General features: G+C 51.3%; 1 protein-coding gene across 1 annotated transcript; it reads right to left on the bottom strand.

Moving 5' to 3' along the window:
• Window positions 1-28: 28 nt before the first annotated feature.
• PEX11G (peroxisomal biogenesis factor 11 gamma) lies at window positions 29-13608 on the bottom strand. The gene is made up of 5 exons (XM_006902668.1): window positions 13549-13608; window positions 11028-11216; window positions 3278-3456; window positions 833-898; window positions 29-251 (listed from the first exon to the last, which is right to left on the bottom strand). The coding sequence occupies exons 1-5, from the start codon at window positions 13606-13608 to the stop codon at window positions 29-31; spliced, it is 717 nt and encodes a 238-aa protein (XP_006902730.1).
• Window positions 13609-15622: the final 2014 nt, after the last annotated feature.

Raw genomic sequence — 15622 nt, 5'->3', positions numbered from 1 at the left:
TGGCTGTGTCCTGGCTCCCTGAGCCACGTCAGGGGCTGGTGGCATCAGCCTGGCTGCCAGAGGCCCTGACAACCTGGTACGTGCTGAGGACAGAGGACACCGTGCCCAGGAGGCCCACCAGCCACGGCGGGAAGCGGCCGGCCCACAGCACCCCCGGCGGCAGCCAGTGCACCGCGTTGGCCAGGTCCGCCAGGTTGCTGAGCAGGGTCAGCAGCTCCGAGCACACCTGTGCCTCCAGGCTCCTCCGTCTGCTCTGGGGCGGCTGCCTGCCGGGACAAGGAGACATGCTGGCATCCCAGGCCACCGGGCAGGGCGGGAGTCCACAAGCCCCCAGGGACCAGAAAGCGGCCAAGGGGCCTTCCCACGGAGTCAGCCCTCACCACTCCCCGAGGAAGCCCCGGGGAACAGGCGGACAGGCAGCAGATCCCCCCTCATCACAATGTGGCAGGGAGGCCCTGCTTGGTGGGACAGTCGGCCTGGTCAGGGTCACAGCCAACCTGAGAGTCTGTGGGAGGGTCAGGAGCCAGCAAACCTGGTGCGAATGACCTGACCTTCCGCAGCCACACCCCTCCCAGCATCAGTGAGACTGGTGGGTCCCTGGGGGTGTGGCTGGAAGGGCTCCACAGGGGCGTCCTCACCAGCCTGGGGGTTCCTGCCAGCCTCAGTCTCCCCACCTGTGCCCCGGGGCTGCTGGGAGAGTACAGTCATCATGCACCATATCCAGGCACAGAGGTGTGGGACCCATATAGGGGTCTCTCCAGGTGGGCAGGGGTGGGGGACACAAGGAAAGGCCTCTGGGGGGCTCCTGAGGAGGGAGTCACTAGACACGTACCCCCTGGGAAAGGCCTTCGCAGGGCTCCGCCGCTGCCGCCACAACTTCAGCAGCATCCGCAGGGACCTGCAAGGTGAGCGGGGCTCAGCCTCCTGTCACTGCAGCCACTGTCCCCTGAGGTCGGCCGAGCCACAGGTGGCTCCTCCCACCCCTCCCGGGGCTGCAGGGTGGGAAAGCCTCGTCACACACCAGGGCCAGGGCAGGAATTCCACAGTCCCTAGAAAAGAATGGGATTGAGAACAAGGCCCCACAAAGCCAGAGAGGAGGGCAGAGAGCACCACGGAAGCCAGGCCCCCACAGCTCAGCTCATGGGGTGGTGGAGCCGCAGAGGAAAAGGACCAGGGACCCAGAGGAGGAGGAAGACTAGACGGAGTGTGGAGAGGAGAATGAATGCTCAAGGGTCAGCCAAGTGCAAAGCCCCCCCGCCCTTCACAGCAAGGACAGATCGTCAGATATGAGCCTGTGATGTGGTGTGTGAAAGCCGTGGGGTTAATTCCTACCCGTGCTGGCCCCCCTGGGGGTCAGTGTGAAAGCCGTGGGGTTAATTTCCACCCGCGCCGGCCCCTGGGGGTCCGTGTGAAAGCCGTGGGGTTAATTTCCACCCGCGACGGCACCCTGGGGGTCAGCCCCACGGGCTTCCAGTGACTTCGCTTTTCAGAAGTGGATCCGGCCTTCCTTCCAAAGTGACTCTGAGGACTTGAACTTCCATACTTGGCGTCAGCTGAGCCTCTAACCATGTGTGACACCCGTTGAAAACAAACTCCCTCCCATGCAGTCAGTGCACCAGGTTCTCCGCAGCTGTAAATCCTGGTGCCCACATCCACGGTTCAGACACCATCTCGCTAGTCTCGCCCTCCTTCACTGCCCCCCACCTTTCCCAGCACGAAGTCGTCTTCCGTGGCCTGGTCCCTCCTGACAACGTGCTGCAAGTATGGGAGACAGAGCTCTGCAGGCCTTGCCTCTGAGCAGCGCCTGGACGTGCTCCCCTCCACACAGTTCTGTTCTCCTGGAGATCCAGGACAGGCAGTGCTGTTCACCCACACGACGCAGGGCCTCAGTTCTTCAGCTCCCATATGTATGCGCATTGTTAGGTGCTTCTGCGTCACCTCCAACTCACAGCAACCCAGTGAGCAGAGGGAACAGGCTCACCCAGCACCACCCCACAGCCCCGCAGTGCCGCAGTCACCTCTGTCAGGCCGGGAACAGGCTCACCTGGCACCACCCCACAGCATCTCCACAACCCTGCTGCGCCCAGTGCCCGCAGGGGCTTCCTCTCTCCTGTTGATCGGTTGCTTCTCCAAGCACGATGCACCTTTCCCCAGGCCAGGCTTCTCCTCTAAGGGCACTGTGGTTGCATTTCCTCCGATTAGTTTGTTCTTCAGGTGGTGCAGTCAGTATTTGCAGTAGTTTTCACCACCACAATGTAGAGGCATCAATTCTTCAGGTGTCTTACTTACTGCGTAACTCATGCATGCATCCTAGGCAACTACAAATAACATGACGTGGGTCAGATGCACCTTACTCTCTATGGTGACATCCTTGCTCTCTGGAAAGGGGTCCTTGGCAGCAGTCATCCAAAAATCAGTCCCAGAAAGCAGCCACATCCTAGTCCCCCAAACCTATGAATGTGGTGCCTGATACGCACCAGGGGCTTTGCAGATGGGACTAAGCCCTTAAAATGTGAGATGATCCTGGGTTCTGGTGGTTCCCAATTCACCCTAGGGTCCTCCTTGTAAGAGGGAATGGAGGGCAGGGTCAGCGGAGGAGAGATGATAAAGGAAACAAGGGCTGGAGGACCATGCCCTGAGGATGCAGGAGGGGCCACCGCAGGCCCATGGAGGCCACAAGCAGGCTTGAGGGGACCACGGCATGCCCAAGGGGACCACGGCATGCCCAAGGGGACCACAGCAGACCCCAGGGGACCACGGCAGGCTCAAAGGGACCACAGCAGACCCCAGGGGACCACGGCAGGCTCAAGGGGACCACGGCAGACCCCAAGGGACCATGGCAGACCCCCCCAGGGGACCATGGCAGGCTGAAGGGGACCATGGCAGGCTCAAGGGGACCACGGCAGGCTGAAGGGGACCATGGCAGGCTCAAGGGGACCACGGCAGACCCCAGGGGACCATGGCAGGCTGAAGGGGACCATGGCAGGCTGAAGGGGACCACGGCAGGCTCAAGGGGACCATGGCAGGCTCAAGGGGACCACGGCAAGTTCAAGGGGACCACGGCAGACCCCAGGGGACCACAGCAGACCCCAGGGGACCATGGCAGGCTGAAGGGGACCACGGCAGGCTCAAGGGGACCGCAGCAGGCTTGTAGGAGAAGAGGCAGAGGCTGGAAGCCCTCAGGTTGGAGACAGCCTTCCCCAGTGGGGCCACTAGCTCCCTCATGGGCCCACCCAGAATGACAGGATTACTCAGAGTCCCCTGCCCAACCACTTACCTGGCGATGCCCAGGAGCAGAGAGAGGCCCCAGAGAGCTGTGCTGAGCGTCCACCAGTGGGCAGCGTCCACATGCAGGATCTTGGCTTCAGCGGCCCAGGCGACATGCTCACAAGGGTAGTAGAGCTGGTCGGCCAGGTTGCCCAGAACAGACACCCAGCGGATGAAGATGTCCTCCTCCTGCAGAGCAGGAACAGGCCTGTTGAGGGCCCTGGTCTAGCCAAGCCACAGTGGCAAGGGCGCTGTCCAGGCCAGGCAAGCAACACCCCAACAAGGCTGAACACGGAGCTCAGAGCAGTGCCCACCCCTGGACATGCTGGTGTTCTCAATCCTGCCTGATTCTGATGACCAGTGGGCGGAGATTGCTATGTCACAATGCGCATCCCCACAGGCCTTAGAAGAGGCTGTGGCACCAGAGATATCACTGCTGATGTCAGATGGATCCTGGCAGAAAGTAAAGAATACCAGGAGAATGTCTACCTATGCTTTATTGACTATGCAAAGGGATTTGTCTGTGTGGATCATAACAAGTTATGATTAACACTGAGAAGAATGGGAATCCCAGAGCACTTGATTGTGCTCATGTGAAACCTATACCTAGACCAAGAGACTGCTGTGCGAACAGAGCAAGGGAACACAGCATCGTTTAAAAGTAAGAAGGGAGAGTGTCAGGATTGTATTCTCTCTCCAGGCCTATTCAGTCTGTGTGCCGAGCAAAGCATTAGAAAAGCTGGATTCTATGAGGAATGTGGCATCAGAATCAGAGGGAGACTCATTAATAACCTGAATTATGCAGATAACACAACTCAGTCTGCTGAAAGAGAGGAGAACTTGAAGCAGAAGACCAACGAATGCAGCCTTTGCTATGAATTGCATCTCAATGTCAAGAAAACAAAAATTCTTACTACTGGGCCAATAGGCAACATCATGATAGAAGAAGAAGATTGAAACTGAAAATCATGAGACATATTGCACTGGAAAAGCCAATGATGTGACGTTTAAACCACCGAGATCGCTGATGCACCTCCACCCTCCAGGTGCCCACACAGAAATGCAGCAAAACACCTGCACCCCCTCACTCTGCTGCCCCTTGGGGGAAAAAAAGCCAATGACGTCACCTACAACCAGGAAAGGATAAAATAGCTGAATGGGACCTTCTAAGAATCAAATCCCTATGTACATCAAAAAAATTCTCCAACAGGGTAAAAAGGGAAGCCACAGACTGGGAAAAAAGCATTTGGTAATGACATGTCTGATAAGGGACTCATATCTAGATTTTGTAAAATACTCAAGCACCACAAAAAGATAAAGGTAAATAACCCAATTGAAAAATGGACACAGGATATGAACAGACACCACCGAAGAAGACATTCAGATGGCCAGCAACCTACCACATGAAGAAATGTTCAAATTCCCTAGCTCTAAGAGAGATGCAAATCAAAACAACTATGAGATATCATCTCGCCCCAGTAAGAATAGCAAAATTTAACAGAACAGCAAACAACAAATGCTGGCGAGGTTGTAGAGAAACTGGAACCCTTATTCACTGTTGGTGGAAGTGTAAAATGGTACAACCACTGTGGAAGGCGGTATGGCATTTTCTCAAAAAGTTGGAAATAAAAATACCATTTGACAAAGCAGTTCTACTACTGGGAATATACCCCAAAGAGACCATAACTGACACCCAAGCAGATACATATGCACATCTATGTTTATTGCTGCATTGTTCCCAATAGCAAAGAGATGGAAACAACCCAAGTGCACACCAACAAATAAATGGATAGAGAAGTTTTGGTATATTCATACAATGGAATACTACGCTGCATTGAAAAACAAGGAATTCATGAAATATTATTCAAAATGAGTGACCCTGGAGGACATTATGCTGAATGAAATAGCTTAGTCACATAAGGACAAATACTGCATAATGCCACTGTTATAAAATAGGACATCGGGGTTGGGGGAAACTAAGAAAAGAGGGGATAAATAACGTACACTGCATTGAAACAGATGAGAAAAAGAACTACATAAAAGGAATATATGATTAGGTATTATTTGTATGACAACTGTCCAGAATAAGAGCTGCATAGTACAGTGAACTGGGGTGGGGGGTGGGGAAATATACACCAATGAAAGATTTTTTTTTTCTCAAAGAGAAAAGTGATCTATGGAGGGGGGGTGGACAGGGAGGGAAATGTGCAACAATGAAAGAACGGAAACCCAAATTCTCTATAAAAAATAAAAACTGGAGAAAAAACATTTTTAAGAGTAATGATGTCAATTTGAGGACTGAGGTGCATCTGATTCAGGCCATGGTCTTTCCAATCACTTGCTATGCATCTGAGAACTAGACAATAAATAAGGATGACAGAAGAACTGATGATTTTGAGCTATGGTGTTGGAGAAAAGTACTCAACATCCCATGGCCTGCCAAAAGAACAAATATGTCTTAGAGAAAGTGCAACCAGAGTGCTCTTTGGAGGCAAGGATGATGAAGCTTTGCCTCACATGCTTTGGGCATGTTGCTAAAAGGGGCTATTCCTTGCAGAGTGACATGATGCTTGGAAAGGTCCAGGGTCGGCAAAGGAGAGGAAGACCCTCAACCAGGTGGGTTGATACAGTGACTGCAACAATGGGCTCTGTGTGTCAGGAAGTGTGAGGATGGCACAGGATAGGGCAGGGTTCAGATAGGTTCTTGGTTCATAGGGTCACTGGCTTGGACTTAACTTGATGGCACTTAACAAGAACAACAAAATCTGTGTCAACTTTGATAGGTAATGATTCTCAGTACAAGTATCCTACATGGTGTAAATCAGGGCATCTATGATATGGTGATCTTATGCAGCAAGATCAAAGACTACAGTCTTCAATATGGATTGCATTGCAATGTCAAGGGAAAAAACTACACACCACTGATCTTGATAGATGGAGAAAAGGTTGAAACTGTCAAGGACTTCATTTTATTTGGCTCTACAATCGAGACCTTTGGGACCAGCAGTCAGGAAATCAGGAGACATAACCCACTGGGCAAGTGTGCAGCCAGGGACCTCTCCAAATTACCAAGAAGCAATAACGTCAGTTTGCAGACTCAACTGTGCCTTATTCATGCCATGTTTTGGTTTTTCAGGTTTTTGGTGGTTTTTTTTTTCAGTCACTTGCTATGCATCTGAAAGCTAGACAATGAATAAGGATGACAGAAGGAGAATGATGCCTCTGAGCTGTGTTGGGAAGCAGTGCTGAATATCCCATGGACGGCCGAAAGGACAGATCTGTCTTGGAGAAGATGTAGCCAGAGTGCTCCTTGGAGGCAAAGATGACAAAGCTTCATCTGTCGTACTCTGGGCATGTTGCTGGGGGAGGTTATTTAGAAAAAGAACATCATGCTTGGAAAAGTGGCAGGACAGCGAAGGACAAGAAGACTCTTACCAAGATAGATGGCCACAGTGACTGCGGCCAAGGCTCTAGTGTGTCAGGAGGAGGAGGCTGGCACAGGATAGGGCGGCACCCAGATCTGTTCACAGGGTCTCCAGGAGGAGTCGTACTCGACTAGGCAGCACCTAACAACACCATGACGTCAGTGAGGCAGGACCAGAGCGTCATGTAATGATGTGGTTGGTCCCCACGATGTGATCCAAGATGTGATCAGCCAATCAGTGTTAAGTGGGATGCAGCTCAATGAAGCCCATCGCAGCCCTGACCTGGAGCATCCCTGGGCTGTGGCCTGTATCATCTTTTTTTTTCATACACAAAAGATAAAATCATTGACAGGAGAAGGGGGACCACACAGAACCAAGAAAGAAGCCCAAGGGTAGAGTGAGTCCTTCGGACCCAGGTCCCTGAGCTGGGAAGTTCCTGGGCCCAGGGCACAGGGGCAGGTCAAGATGCATGGAACTGTTGAGGCAGACATGCACCTTCCTTTAGAACCAACCCAGAGAGAATGCCAGCCCCGAGAGACAACACCCTGAATTTGAACTTCAGCCTTCGGCACTGTGGAGCATACATTTCTGCTTGCTGAAGCCATCGCCTATAATCGATCTGTTGCAGCAGCACTAGATATCTAAGGCAGAGGGCAGGGAGGCAAAGTCCACCTGCGATCCAGCCCACATGGGCCAGGACCTGGGGCAGGCTCCTCCCCTCAGCACTTCGGACTCTGCAGAGCCAGTCGTTCTGGGGGTGGGGCACTGTGCACTGCAGGGTGAGGGGCAGCATCCCTGGCCTGCACCAGCTTGATGCCAGTGGTCCTGTCCTCCAAGTGGTGACAGTAAAGTATCTCCAGACATTGCTGGGGACTCCGAATTCCTTCACAGAGGAGACATATTGATGCCAGGGTGGGGAGGAGCCCCAGGGATGTAGGAGAAGTGCCCAGTCAGACAAGAACCATAGGAGTAAGCCAGGAGGCAGGTCCAGTGAATTCCCGAAGGTTTGCGGAGGCCAGGCCAGAGGCAGGGAGCGTCTGAGCAGGGAGGGGCTCAGAGAGGAGACACCCCCCCCCCCCCGGGAGGACATACCCCCAGGAATAGATGATATACCAATTGAAGTATTTCAGATAACAGATGTTGCCCTGGACGTGCTCACCAAGTTGTGCCAAGAAATCTGGAGAACAACCACTTGGCCAACTGACTGGAAGAGATCTATATTTGTTCCCATTCCAAAGAAGGGTGACGCAACTGAGAGTGGAAACTACAGAACAATATCATTGATTTCACATGCAAGCAAGATTCTACTGAAGATTATCCAAAAACGACTGGAACAGCACATTAGCAGAGAACTACCAGAAGTCCAGGCTGGGTTTAGAAGGGGTCGTGGTACTAGGGATATTTTAACTGATGTTAGATGGATCTTAGCTGAAAGCAGGGAATACCAGAAGAATGTCTACCTGTGTTTCATTGATTATGCAAAGGTGTTTGACTGTGTGGATCATAACAAACTGTGGCTGACTCTGAGAAGAATGGGAATCCCAGAACATTTAATCGTGCTAATGCGAAACCTATACTTGGACCAAGAGGCAGTAGTCAGAACAGAGCAGGGTAACACCGCATGGTTCAAAATTGGGAAGGGTATACGCCAGGGATGTGTCCTGTCTCCATAGCTTTACAACATGTATGCAGAGCAGATTATCCGGGAGGCTGGGCTCTATGAGGAGAAGTGTGGTGTCAGGACTGGTGGAAGATCTATTAACAATCTGCATTATGCAGATGACACAACCCTGCTTGCTGAAACTGAGGAGGACTTCATGCACTTGCTGCAGAGGGTCAAGGACTGCAGCCTTCAGTATGGACTGAGGTTCAATGTCAAGAAGACAAAGATTCTCACCACTGGACCAATTGGTAGCATCAGGATGGATGGCAAAGAGATTGAGATTGTTCACAGCTTCAGTTTGCTCGTCTCCACTACTGGCACCAGCAGTCAGGAAATCAAAAAACGTATTGCGATGGGAAAGTCTGCTGTTAAGGACCTCTCTAAAGTACTCAAGAGCAACGGTGTCTCTCTGGAGACTAAGGTGTGCCTGATACAGGCCATGGTCTTTGCAATCACTTGTTATGCATCAGAGAGTTGGACAATGACTAGGGAGGATAGAAGGAGAATTGATGACTTTGAGCTGTGGTGCTGGAGAAGAGTATTGAATGTACCATGGACTGCCAAGAAAACAGATTCATCCTGGAGAGGATTAAACCAAGCAACTCCTTGGAGGTAAGGATTCTGGGGCTTCGTCTGACATACTTTGGACATGTTGCAAGGAGGGACAGGTCCTTGGAGAGGGACATCATGCTTGGGAGGGTGGAGGGATGGCGCAAGAGGGGAAGACCCTCTATGAGGTGGATTGATTCAGTGACTGGGGTAATCAGGATGGGAGTGTCAGAGGCAGTGCGATTGGCACAGGATAGAGCAGGGTTTAGGGCTGTTGTACATAGGGTCACTATGAGTCGCAAACGACTCGACGGCACATAACAACAACAACAACAGATGGTCCCTGGCTAGTGTGAAGGAATCACAGGTGAGAGTCAGAGGCTCAAAGGACGATGAATGTAGAACAAAGTGGGGAGCGGGAACAAACCCAAAATACAAACTACAACATACACAAAAATGCTAGGCTTGGTGAGCTCTGGTGGCCTAGTGGCAGGAAACTGCACTGCAATCACAGAGGTACTCGGTTCAAATCCACCAGATGCTCTGCTGAAGAAGGAGGAACAATCACCTCCTGTACCTGTCAGATCCAATTTGATGGTATACACACACACACACACACACACATACATACATAAATAAAATTTTAAAAAAAAATGCTAGGCTTACGGGCCTAACAGAAACTGGAAAAGACCTGAGATGATGGCCCTTAGTCACCCTTCATGCCTGGAATAAAGCTCCTTTCCATGGCTCAACTTTCAGCCAAAGAACAGACAGGCCTGAAAGATGGACAGTCACACCAGGGAGCCACTTCATAGCACAACCAAATATATAAGATCAAAAGGGTGGCATGTGCCCAGGGCTAAAGCTCAGAGGGCAGGAGAGGCAGGACAGAGGGAGGGGCCTCAGTGAGAATCCAGGGAGGAAATGTTACATTGTAGGGTGTGCAGTTACACTGGAGCTATTATCAAGAAAGGCAATTTAAAAAAGTGCACTTGAGCAGGAAAGAAATTTGCTCTATAAACATCTACTCACATTACAATTTAAAAGGTGGGAGGTTCTCTACTAGGTGGTTCACCTGCATCAGCATTGCTGTGAGTCAGAAGTAATTCAAAAAATGGTTTGGTTTTTGGCTTATTTGTTCTTGTTGTGGATTGCCTTCGAGTCGAGCACATTTCATCTCGACTCCATGAACAAAAGGCCTGAAGCCCCTCTACAACTATCGACATTTATCAAAGTTCACAGTTTCCAGGGGCATGTTATTTAGGAAGTGGATGTCACTCCTGCTTCCAAACCTGTCATGTTGTTAGGTGGCATTGAGTCGCCTGCGATATAAAGCATTTGTGTAGCTACAAGAAATCTTAAGAAAATACAAGAAAAGTAGGAACCTAACAGACCAGGAAAGGGGAGATTCCCCCCCCCATATACTCTTATTCAAATTATTGAGGCGCACTGATGTCAGTTTGAAGACTAAGGTGCGCCTGATTCAGGCCATTGTCTTTTTACTCACTTGCTATGCTACTGAGACTTGGGACAATGAATAAAGATGACAAAGAAGAATTCATGCCTTTACACTGTGGAGATGGAAAGAGAATACTGACTATCCCATGGACAGCCAAAAAGAACAAACAGCCAGAGTGGAGAAGGTGCAGCCAGAGTGCTCCTTGGAGGCAAGGAGGGTGAAACTTTGTCTCACTTACTTTGGCATGTTGCTAAGAGAGGTTATTTCTTGGAGAAGAACATTATGCTTGGAAAGGTTGAGAGACAGTGAAGGAGAGGAAGACCCACAGCCAGGTGGACTGACACGGTGACTGCAGGAAGGGGCCTGAGTGTGTCTGCGATGACACACTCACAGGACAGGCTTGAGAGCTGTTGTTCATAGGGCCACTATGAGTCCTACTTGACTCAACAGCACCTAACTTAGACTCTTCCGGAATCTTTTGGAGTTGGAATATATTTATTTTAAAAAATTTTTAAAAAACTTTTAAATTAAAATTACAACATCTGATTGTTTCAAAACAGAAATAAAAAGGAACTCTCCATCCAGGGACCCTTCAGGACAAGTTCGTCCAACACTGACTGAAGCCCACACCTCACCTCCCCACAGCCTCAGGGCACCCCATTACCTCTGCACCCCAGCCATACTGCTTCGTGTAGGCCAGCATAGCCAGGTCATCAAAGAGTCGCAGCACGGTCCTGCAGTGGCTGAGCTGGGTGGACACTGTCAACAGGCGAGTCCCCACCTCTGCCCGTGCCGGGCTCTGCTCCACCAGGATCCCGCCAACCAGCTGGCAGCAGTACCCCAGGGTTCGGATCTGCAGCAAACCAGAGACAGGGTGCCATTCCTAACTGGGGCTGGTTCACCCCAGCCTGGCTGCAGGGGATCCAGCACATGGGAGATCAACAGCCCATCAATATAAGGTGACAGTTTAAAAGGGACTGCTGGAGAAACATGGCCTCGGTATCTAAAAGGTAATGTCAAGGCTCTCAGAGCGTTGCTGGCTTATGTCACCAGGGCACAGCCTTTAGAAATAGATGTGACAGAGACAAGAAAAAAAATCCCCCTTTTTCACCTTCTTGCTGCTGTTACGTATGTATCACCAAGTCAGAACCAACTCCGGGCTGACTCTCTAGTGGGTTTTCAGAGGCAGTAAACTGCACGGGACGAGACTCTCCACTTTCTCCTGCAGAGTAGTGGGGGGATTTAAACCAAAAGCCCTGGGGCTGGCAGCGCATTTCCTTGTCACTAAGCCACCAGAGCTCCCTTCCCACCCTGTTGCTATTGTTACCATTGAGTTGGAGCCTACCCATGGCTGACCCTCCAGCATGTTCTCAGAGGCAGTAAATCACATGGGAGGAGACTTCCCAGCACATCCTCCTTTATCCAGCAGGCAGGACTAAGCTGATGGCACATTCCTACCAGGTGGACCCAAGATCAGCAGTTCAAACCCACCAGCCACGCCAAGAGAGAATGAAGAGGCAGTTTCCGCTGGTCACCATGGGTCACCATGATTCAGAATCAACTCCACTGCAGTGGAACGTGGACCAAGGAGTCCCTGAGTGGATCATTAACACACCCAGCTGCCACTTGAGATTTAAGGCCACCCAAAGGCACCACAGAAGAAAAGCCTGGCAATCTACTAAGAATCAGCCATTGAAAACCTTATGGAGCACAAATCATGAGGTCGCCTTGGGTTGGACTCAACCCCATGGTAACTGTTCTTTTAGTTGGACTAAAAGAGGGCTGAAAAGCAAGTGGCCTGGCCTCAACCCAGTCAACAAGTTTGCAAGAACCATGTTATGAGATACAACCTATTCAGTAGGTGACATGTAACATTGTAAACTGGGTTAGGCCATTAATTATTTCATCAGTTTTTTTCCAAAATTACTTTTTCCTCTTGCTCTATGAGGGTGGTCTAGTGGTAAGAAGCTGTGATGTAACCCCAAAGGCACATGGTTCAAATCTACCAGCTGCACCAGGGGTGAAAGATGGACCATCTCCTTTCATGTGATTTCCTGCCTCTGAAAACCCACCGAAGGGTCAGCTACGGGCATTCTGATTTGTTCTATGTATTATTTTTATTTGCCATTCATTTCCAGCCCCACTGTACTTGCAGAACACTGCAATTTAAATAACCAACTTTGGGACGAGGGGTTATTGAAAAAGGAGACACAATCACTGCGAGTTTGGCTGGGGCAGCAATGCCCAGGCAGGGTGCTCCCTGGTACAACTTCAATGTCTTCCTCTAGGGGACTGGTCAGGACAATCTGAGCCCAGCCCCAGGCCCAGCTGTGACAGCTGAGTCCCCAACCAAAGGGGATTTGGCTGGGATTGAAACGTCCAGCTGATGGGGACCCTAGCCAAATCCTTTGAGATTATCTGGGACAATCATGAGGACGTGACGGATAAATATTTCCAGCCAGGCCGGGTTGGCCTGGAGGCTCCAAGTAGCCAATGACAGGGGATATAGTTAGGACCTGTGGCCTAGTGGTAAGAAATTGCACTGCCAATGCAAAGGCCAGCGATTCGAATCCACCAGCTGCTCTGTGGGAGAAGGCTGGGCAATCACCTACGCTCTTTACTGCCTCTGAAAAAGCCCGCTGGAAAGTCGGCTTCGGGTCGGTTCCGACTCGGTGGTACACAACAACCACCAACCTCTAGGGAATCACGGCTGGCCTCACCAACCACAGGGGCGTGGCTTTCATTCCTGGTTCCCGGCTTGGCTCAAACCACCTAATAAATGCCCAACTAGAAGGGATCTGGCCGGGGGATCCCTGGGGCATATCTCAGTGTGAGATTGTCTGGGGCAAGCCAAGGACCAAGGATCCTAAATGTCAGTGCTGGGGGCGAGGTTCATAAAAAGGAATTTCCGGCTGGGTTAGCTGGGAAGACCCACACGCCCAACGCTAGGGGCCGAGGTTCGAGCCCCGCCGGCCCAGGACGGCGACACGGACGGCCGCTGAACGACCCTGCCCCGCTCGGGGGCCCCAGTTGCCCCGTCTCGGACCGAGAACAGAACTCTATGGCCTCCGGCCCCGCTTCATGGCGACTTCCGCCACGCAGGTCGCAGGTCTCCACCGAGCGGGACAGACCGCGGGTCCGGGGCCGCCTCCCGCCGGCCCGAGAGCATCCGGACCCAGCCTCACCAGGCGGTCCCGACCCCGGTACGACTCCAGCGCCGACGCCAGGCCGCTCAGCGACGCCATGGCAACTCTGCCGTGACGTCGTGCGACGTCAGCACGGCGCGCCGGGGGGGGCGGGCCACGTCGCGGGGGCGCTCGGGCGGTGCGCGCTCTGCGCATGCGCGGCCGGCCTGCGTCCAGCCCCGAGGTCTGTCAGCCGCCAGAGGCACCGCCTGGGGGATCGTTGACCTGGTTTCGGGGACCCGCGCGGTGACTCGTCTTTCCAAACCACCTACGCCAACACACGCCGCGCGAGGGCTCCCAGCTTCGTTGGCGAGGGTCTAGGAGGGATTCTGCTATCTTATGCTGTCCGCATTATCTTTTTTTTAGCTTCAAATTTATTTAACAAATATAGCTATAATATAAATGATAATAAAATTTCAAATATACAATATATTACAGAGTACACATTATTTTCCAAAGAGATTCTGGAGAGCCACGCAAATTGTACTGTTATAATAGAAACAGGATGATTTTTTTTTTTTTCATTTTTACTTTTTCCTGGAATTGGTGACAGAGGCCTTTCCACCTGCCTTGGTAATGCGTCTGTGTGTCTCTCACCCAGCTCCTAACAAAGCGTGTACTTTGCTATGAAGCTTCCCTCAACTTTTTTCATGAAAGGAGTTGAGGTCTACCATCCCTAGCACAGGTCCTGGCTCGCTCGCTCTCTCCATTTGTCCACATTTTCAACAAGGTCAAACTTGAAGTTATGTGTGCCCTTGTCGTGCGTGGTACCGGTACTGGGACGACGCCATGCGAAAACACAGCCTCTCGTCCTCGTTCAAGCACCCATTCTGCCGGGAGGCTTGGGTCAGCCACGGGGGTCCCCCTTCCTTACCAGAGGGTGTAAAGCTAGATTATGGAAGAGCGCTAAAGACCATTCCGATCATTTTGAGGAGCGCGAATACCTTATCAAGAACATCTCTGGCAACGAAAATGGTTGATTAGGCCGTGGACAGAGTCCCGTTCCCCACCTCACCCTGTGATCCTCTGTGCGAGGACCTCAATACACCCCAAACACAGGGCCTCCCTGATACCATGTGGTCCCACAGATGTCTAGACTGTCCATTTCCCCTGAGCATCCCACAGGTCCATCAAAGTCATCAAATCTCAGACTGACCTCAGCACCTTCCCTCAGAGCATTTCCTCTCCCAATTCCCTATCACAGGGGAAGCCCCATTGTCCACTCAGTTACCCAGACACGGACCTCAAGAGAAGCTCACCACTTCCTGCTCCTTTCACACCCACTGTTATTCTGCCTGCCTTAGCTTTTGATGGTTCCTGACTGTTAGTCTGGGCAAAGAGGGCCAAAGAGAAGAATGAAGAATTCAGAACTCAAATGCTGATGGCCTTGCCTGCTGCAGATAAGACGGCAAATGGCCTTGCCTGGCTGGCTAAGCTAGCAGGTGGCTCCTAAATCAGAATGGAATGTTCCTCCCTAAAGACTCTCTTTATAAAAATCCTCCCCAGTAAGTTCACAGTGTGACTTCCCATTCTGCCTCTCCAGGATGAGGAACTCACCCGGGAGCTCCCCTTTCCCCCCTTTAATAAAGCTGCATTAAGCTTTCTCTCTTTCTCTCTGATTTTTTCTTTAAGTTCACTACCTAACCTAACCTAACCTAACACTGACAACCCTTGTCATTCCTTGGCTTGTGGTTGCATTCTTCCAGTCTCTGCATCTGTCACCACATGGCTGTCCTTTGTGTATCTTTGCCTGCATGACCTTATTATTTAGAAGACAAGTCATTCGCTTTGGGGCCCACCCTAACCAGCCAATATGACTTCATTTTATTATTTTTTTTTCCTTCCCCTCTGCTTTAGTTCTCTTACCATTTGGCTCTGTTTTCTCTACTTGGGACAGAGATGTACGTCCGGTGGGGCATGCTTGGGCCCCTATGACTTCATTTTAATATGTTGTTGTTGTTATGTGCCGTCGAGTCTCCTGTGACTCATAGCGACCCTATGTACAACAGCCCTAAACTCCGCTCTGTCCTGTGCCAATCGCACTGTCTCTGACACTCCCATCCCAATTATCCCA

This window comes from Elephantulus edwardii, unplaced genomic scaffold, assembly GCF_000299155.1.
Source record: "Elephantulus edwardii isolate Elephantulus edwardi_28Jun2011 unplaced genomic scaffold, EleEdw1.0 scaffold00438, whole genome shotgun sequence".
Taxonomy (NCBI): Eukaryota; Metazoa; Chordata; class Mammalia; order Macroscelidea; family Macroscelididae; genus Elephantulus; species Elephantulus edwardii.
Note: the sequence above shows the minus strand (reverse complement) of the source record. Positions and strands in the feature narration are given on the sequence as shown.

Coding starts and splice junctions, on each gene's coding strand:
- PEX11G (XM_006902668.1), bottom strand. CDS start 13,608: ATGGCGTCGCTGAGCGGCCTGGCGTCGGCGCTGGAGTCGTACCGGGGT. Junction 11,217..13,548: donor ACCGGGGTCGGGACCGCCTG/GTGAGGCTGGGT, acceptor GGTTTGCTGCAG/ATCCGAACCCTGGGGTACTG. Junction 899..3,277: donor CTGCTCCTGGGCATCGCCAG/GTAAGTGGTTGG, acceptor CTCACCTTGCAG/GTCCCTGCGGATGCTGCTGA.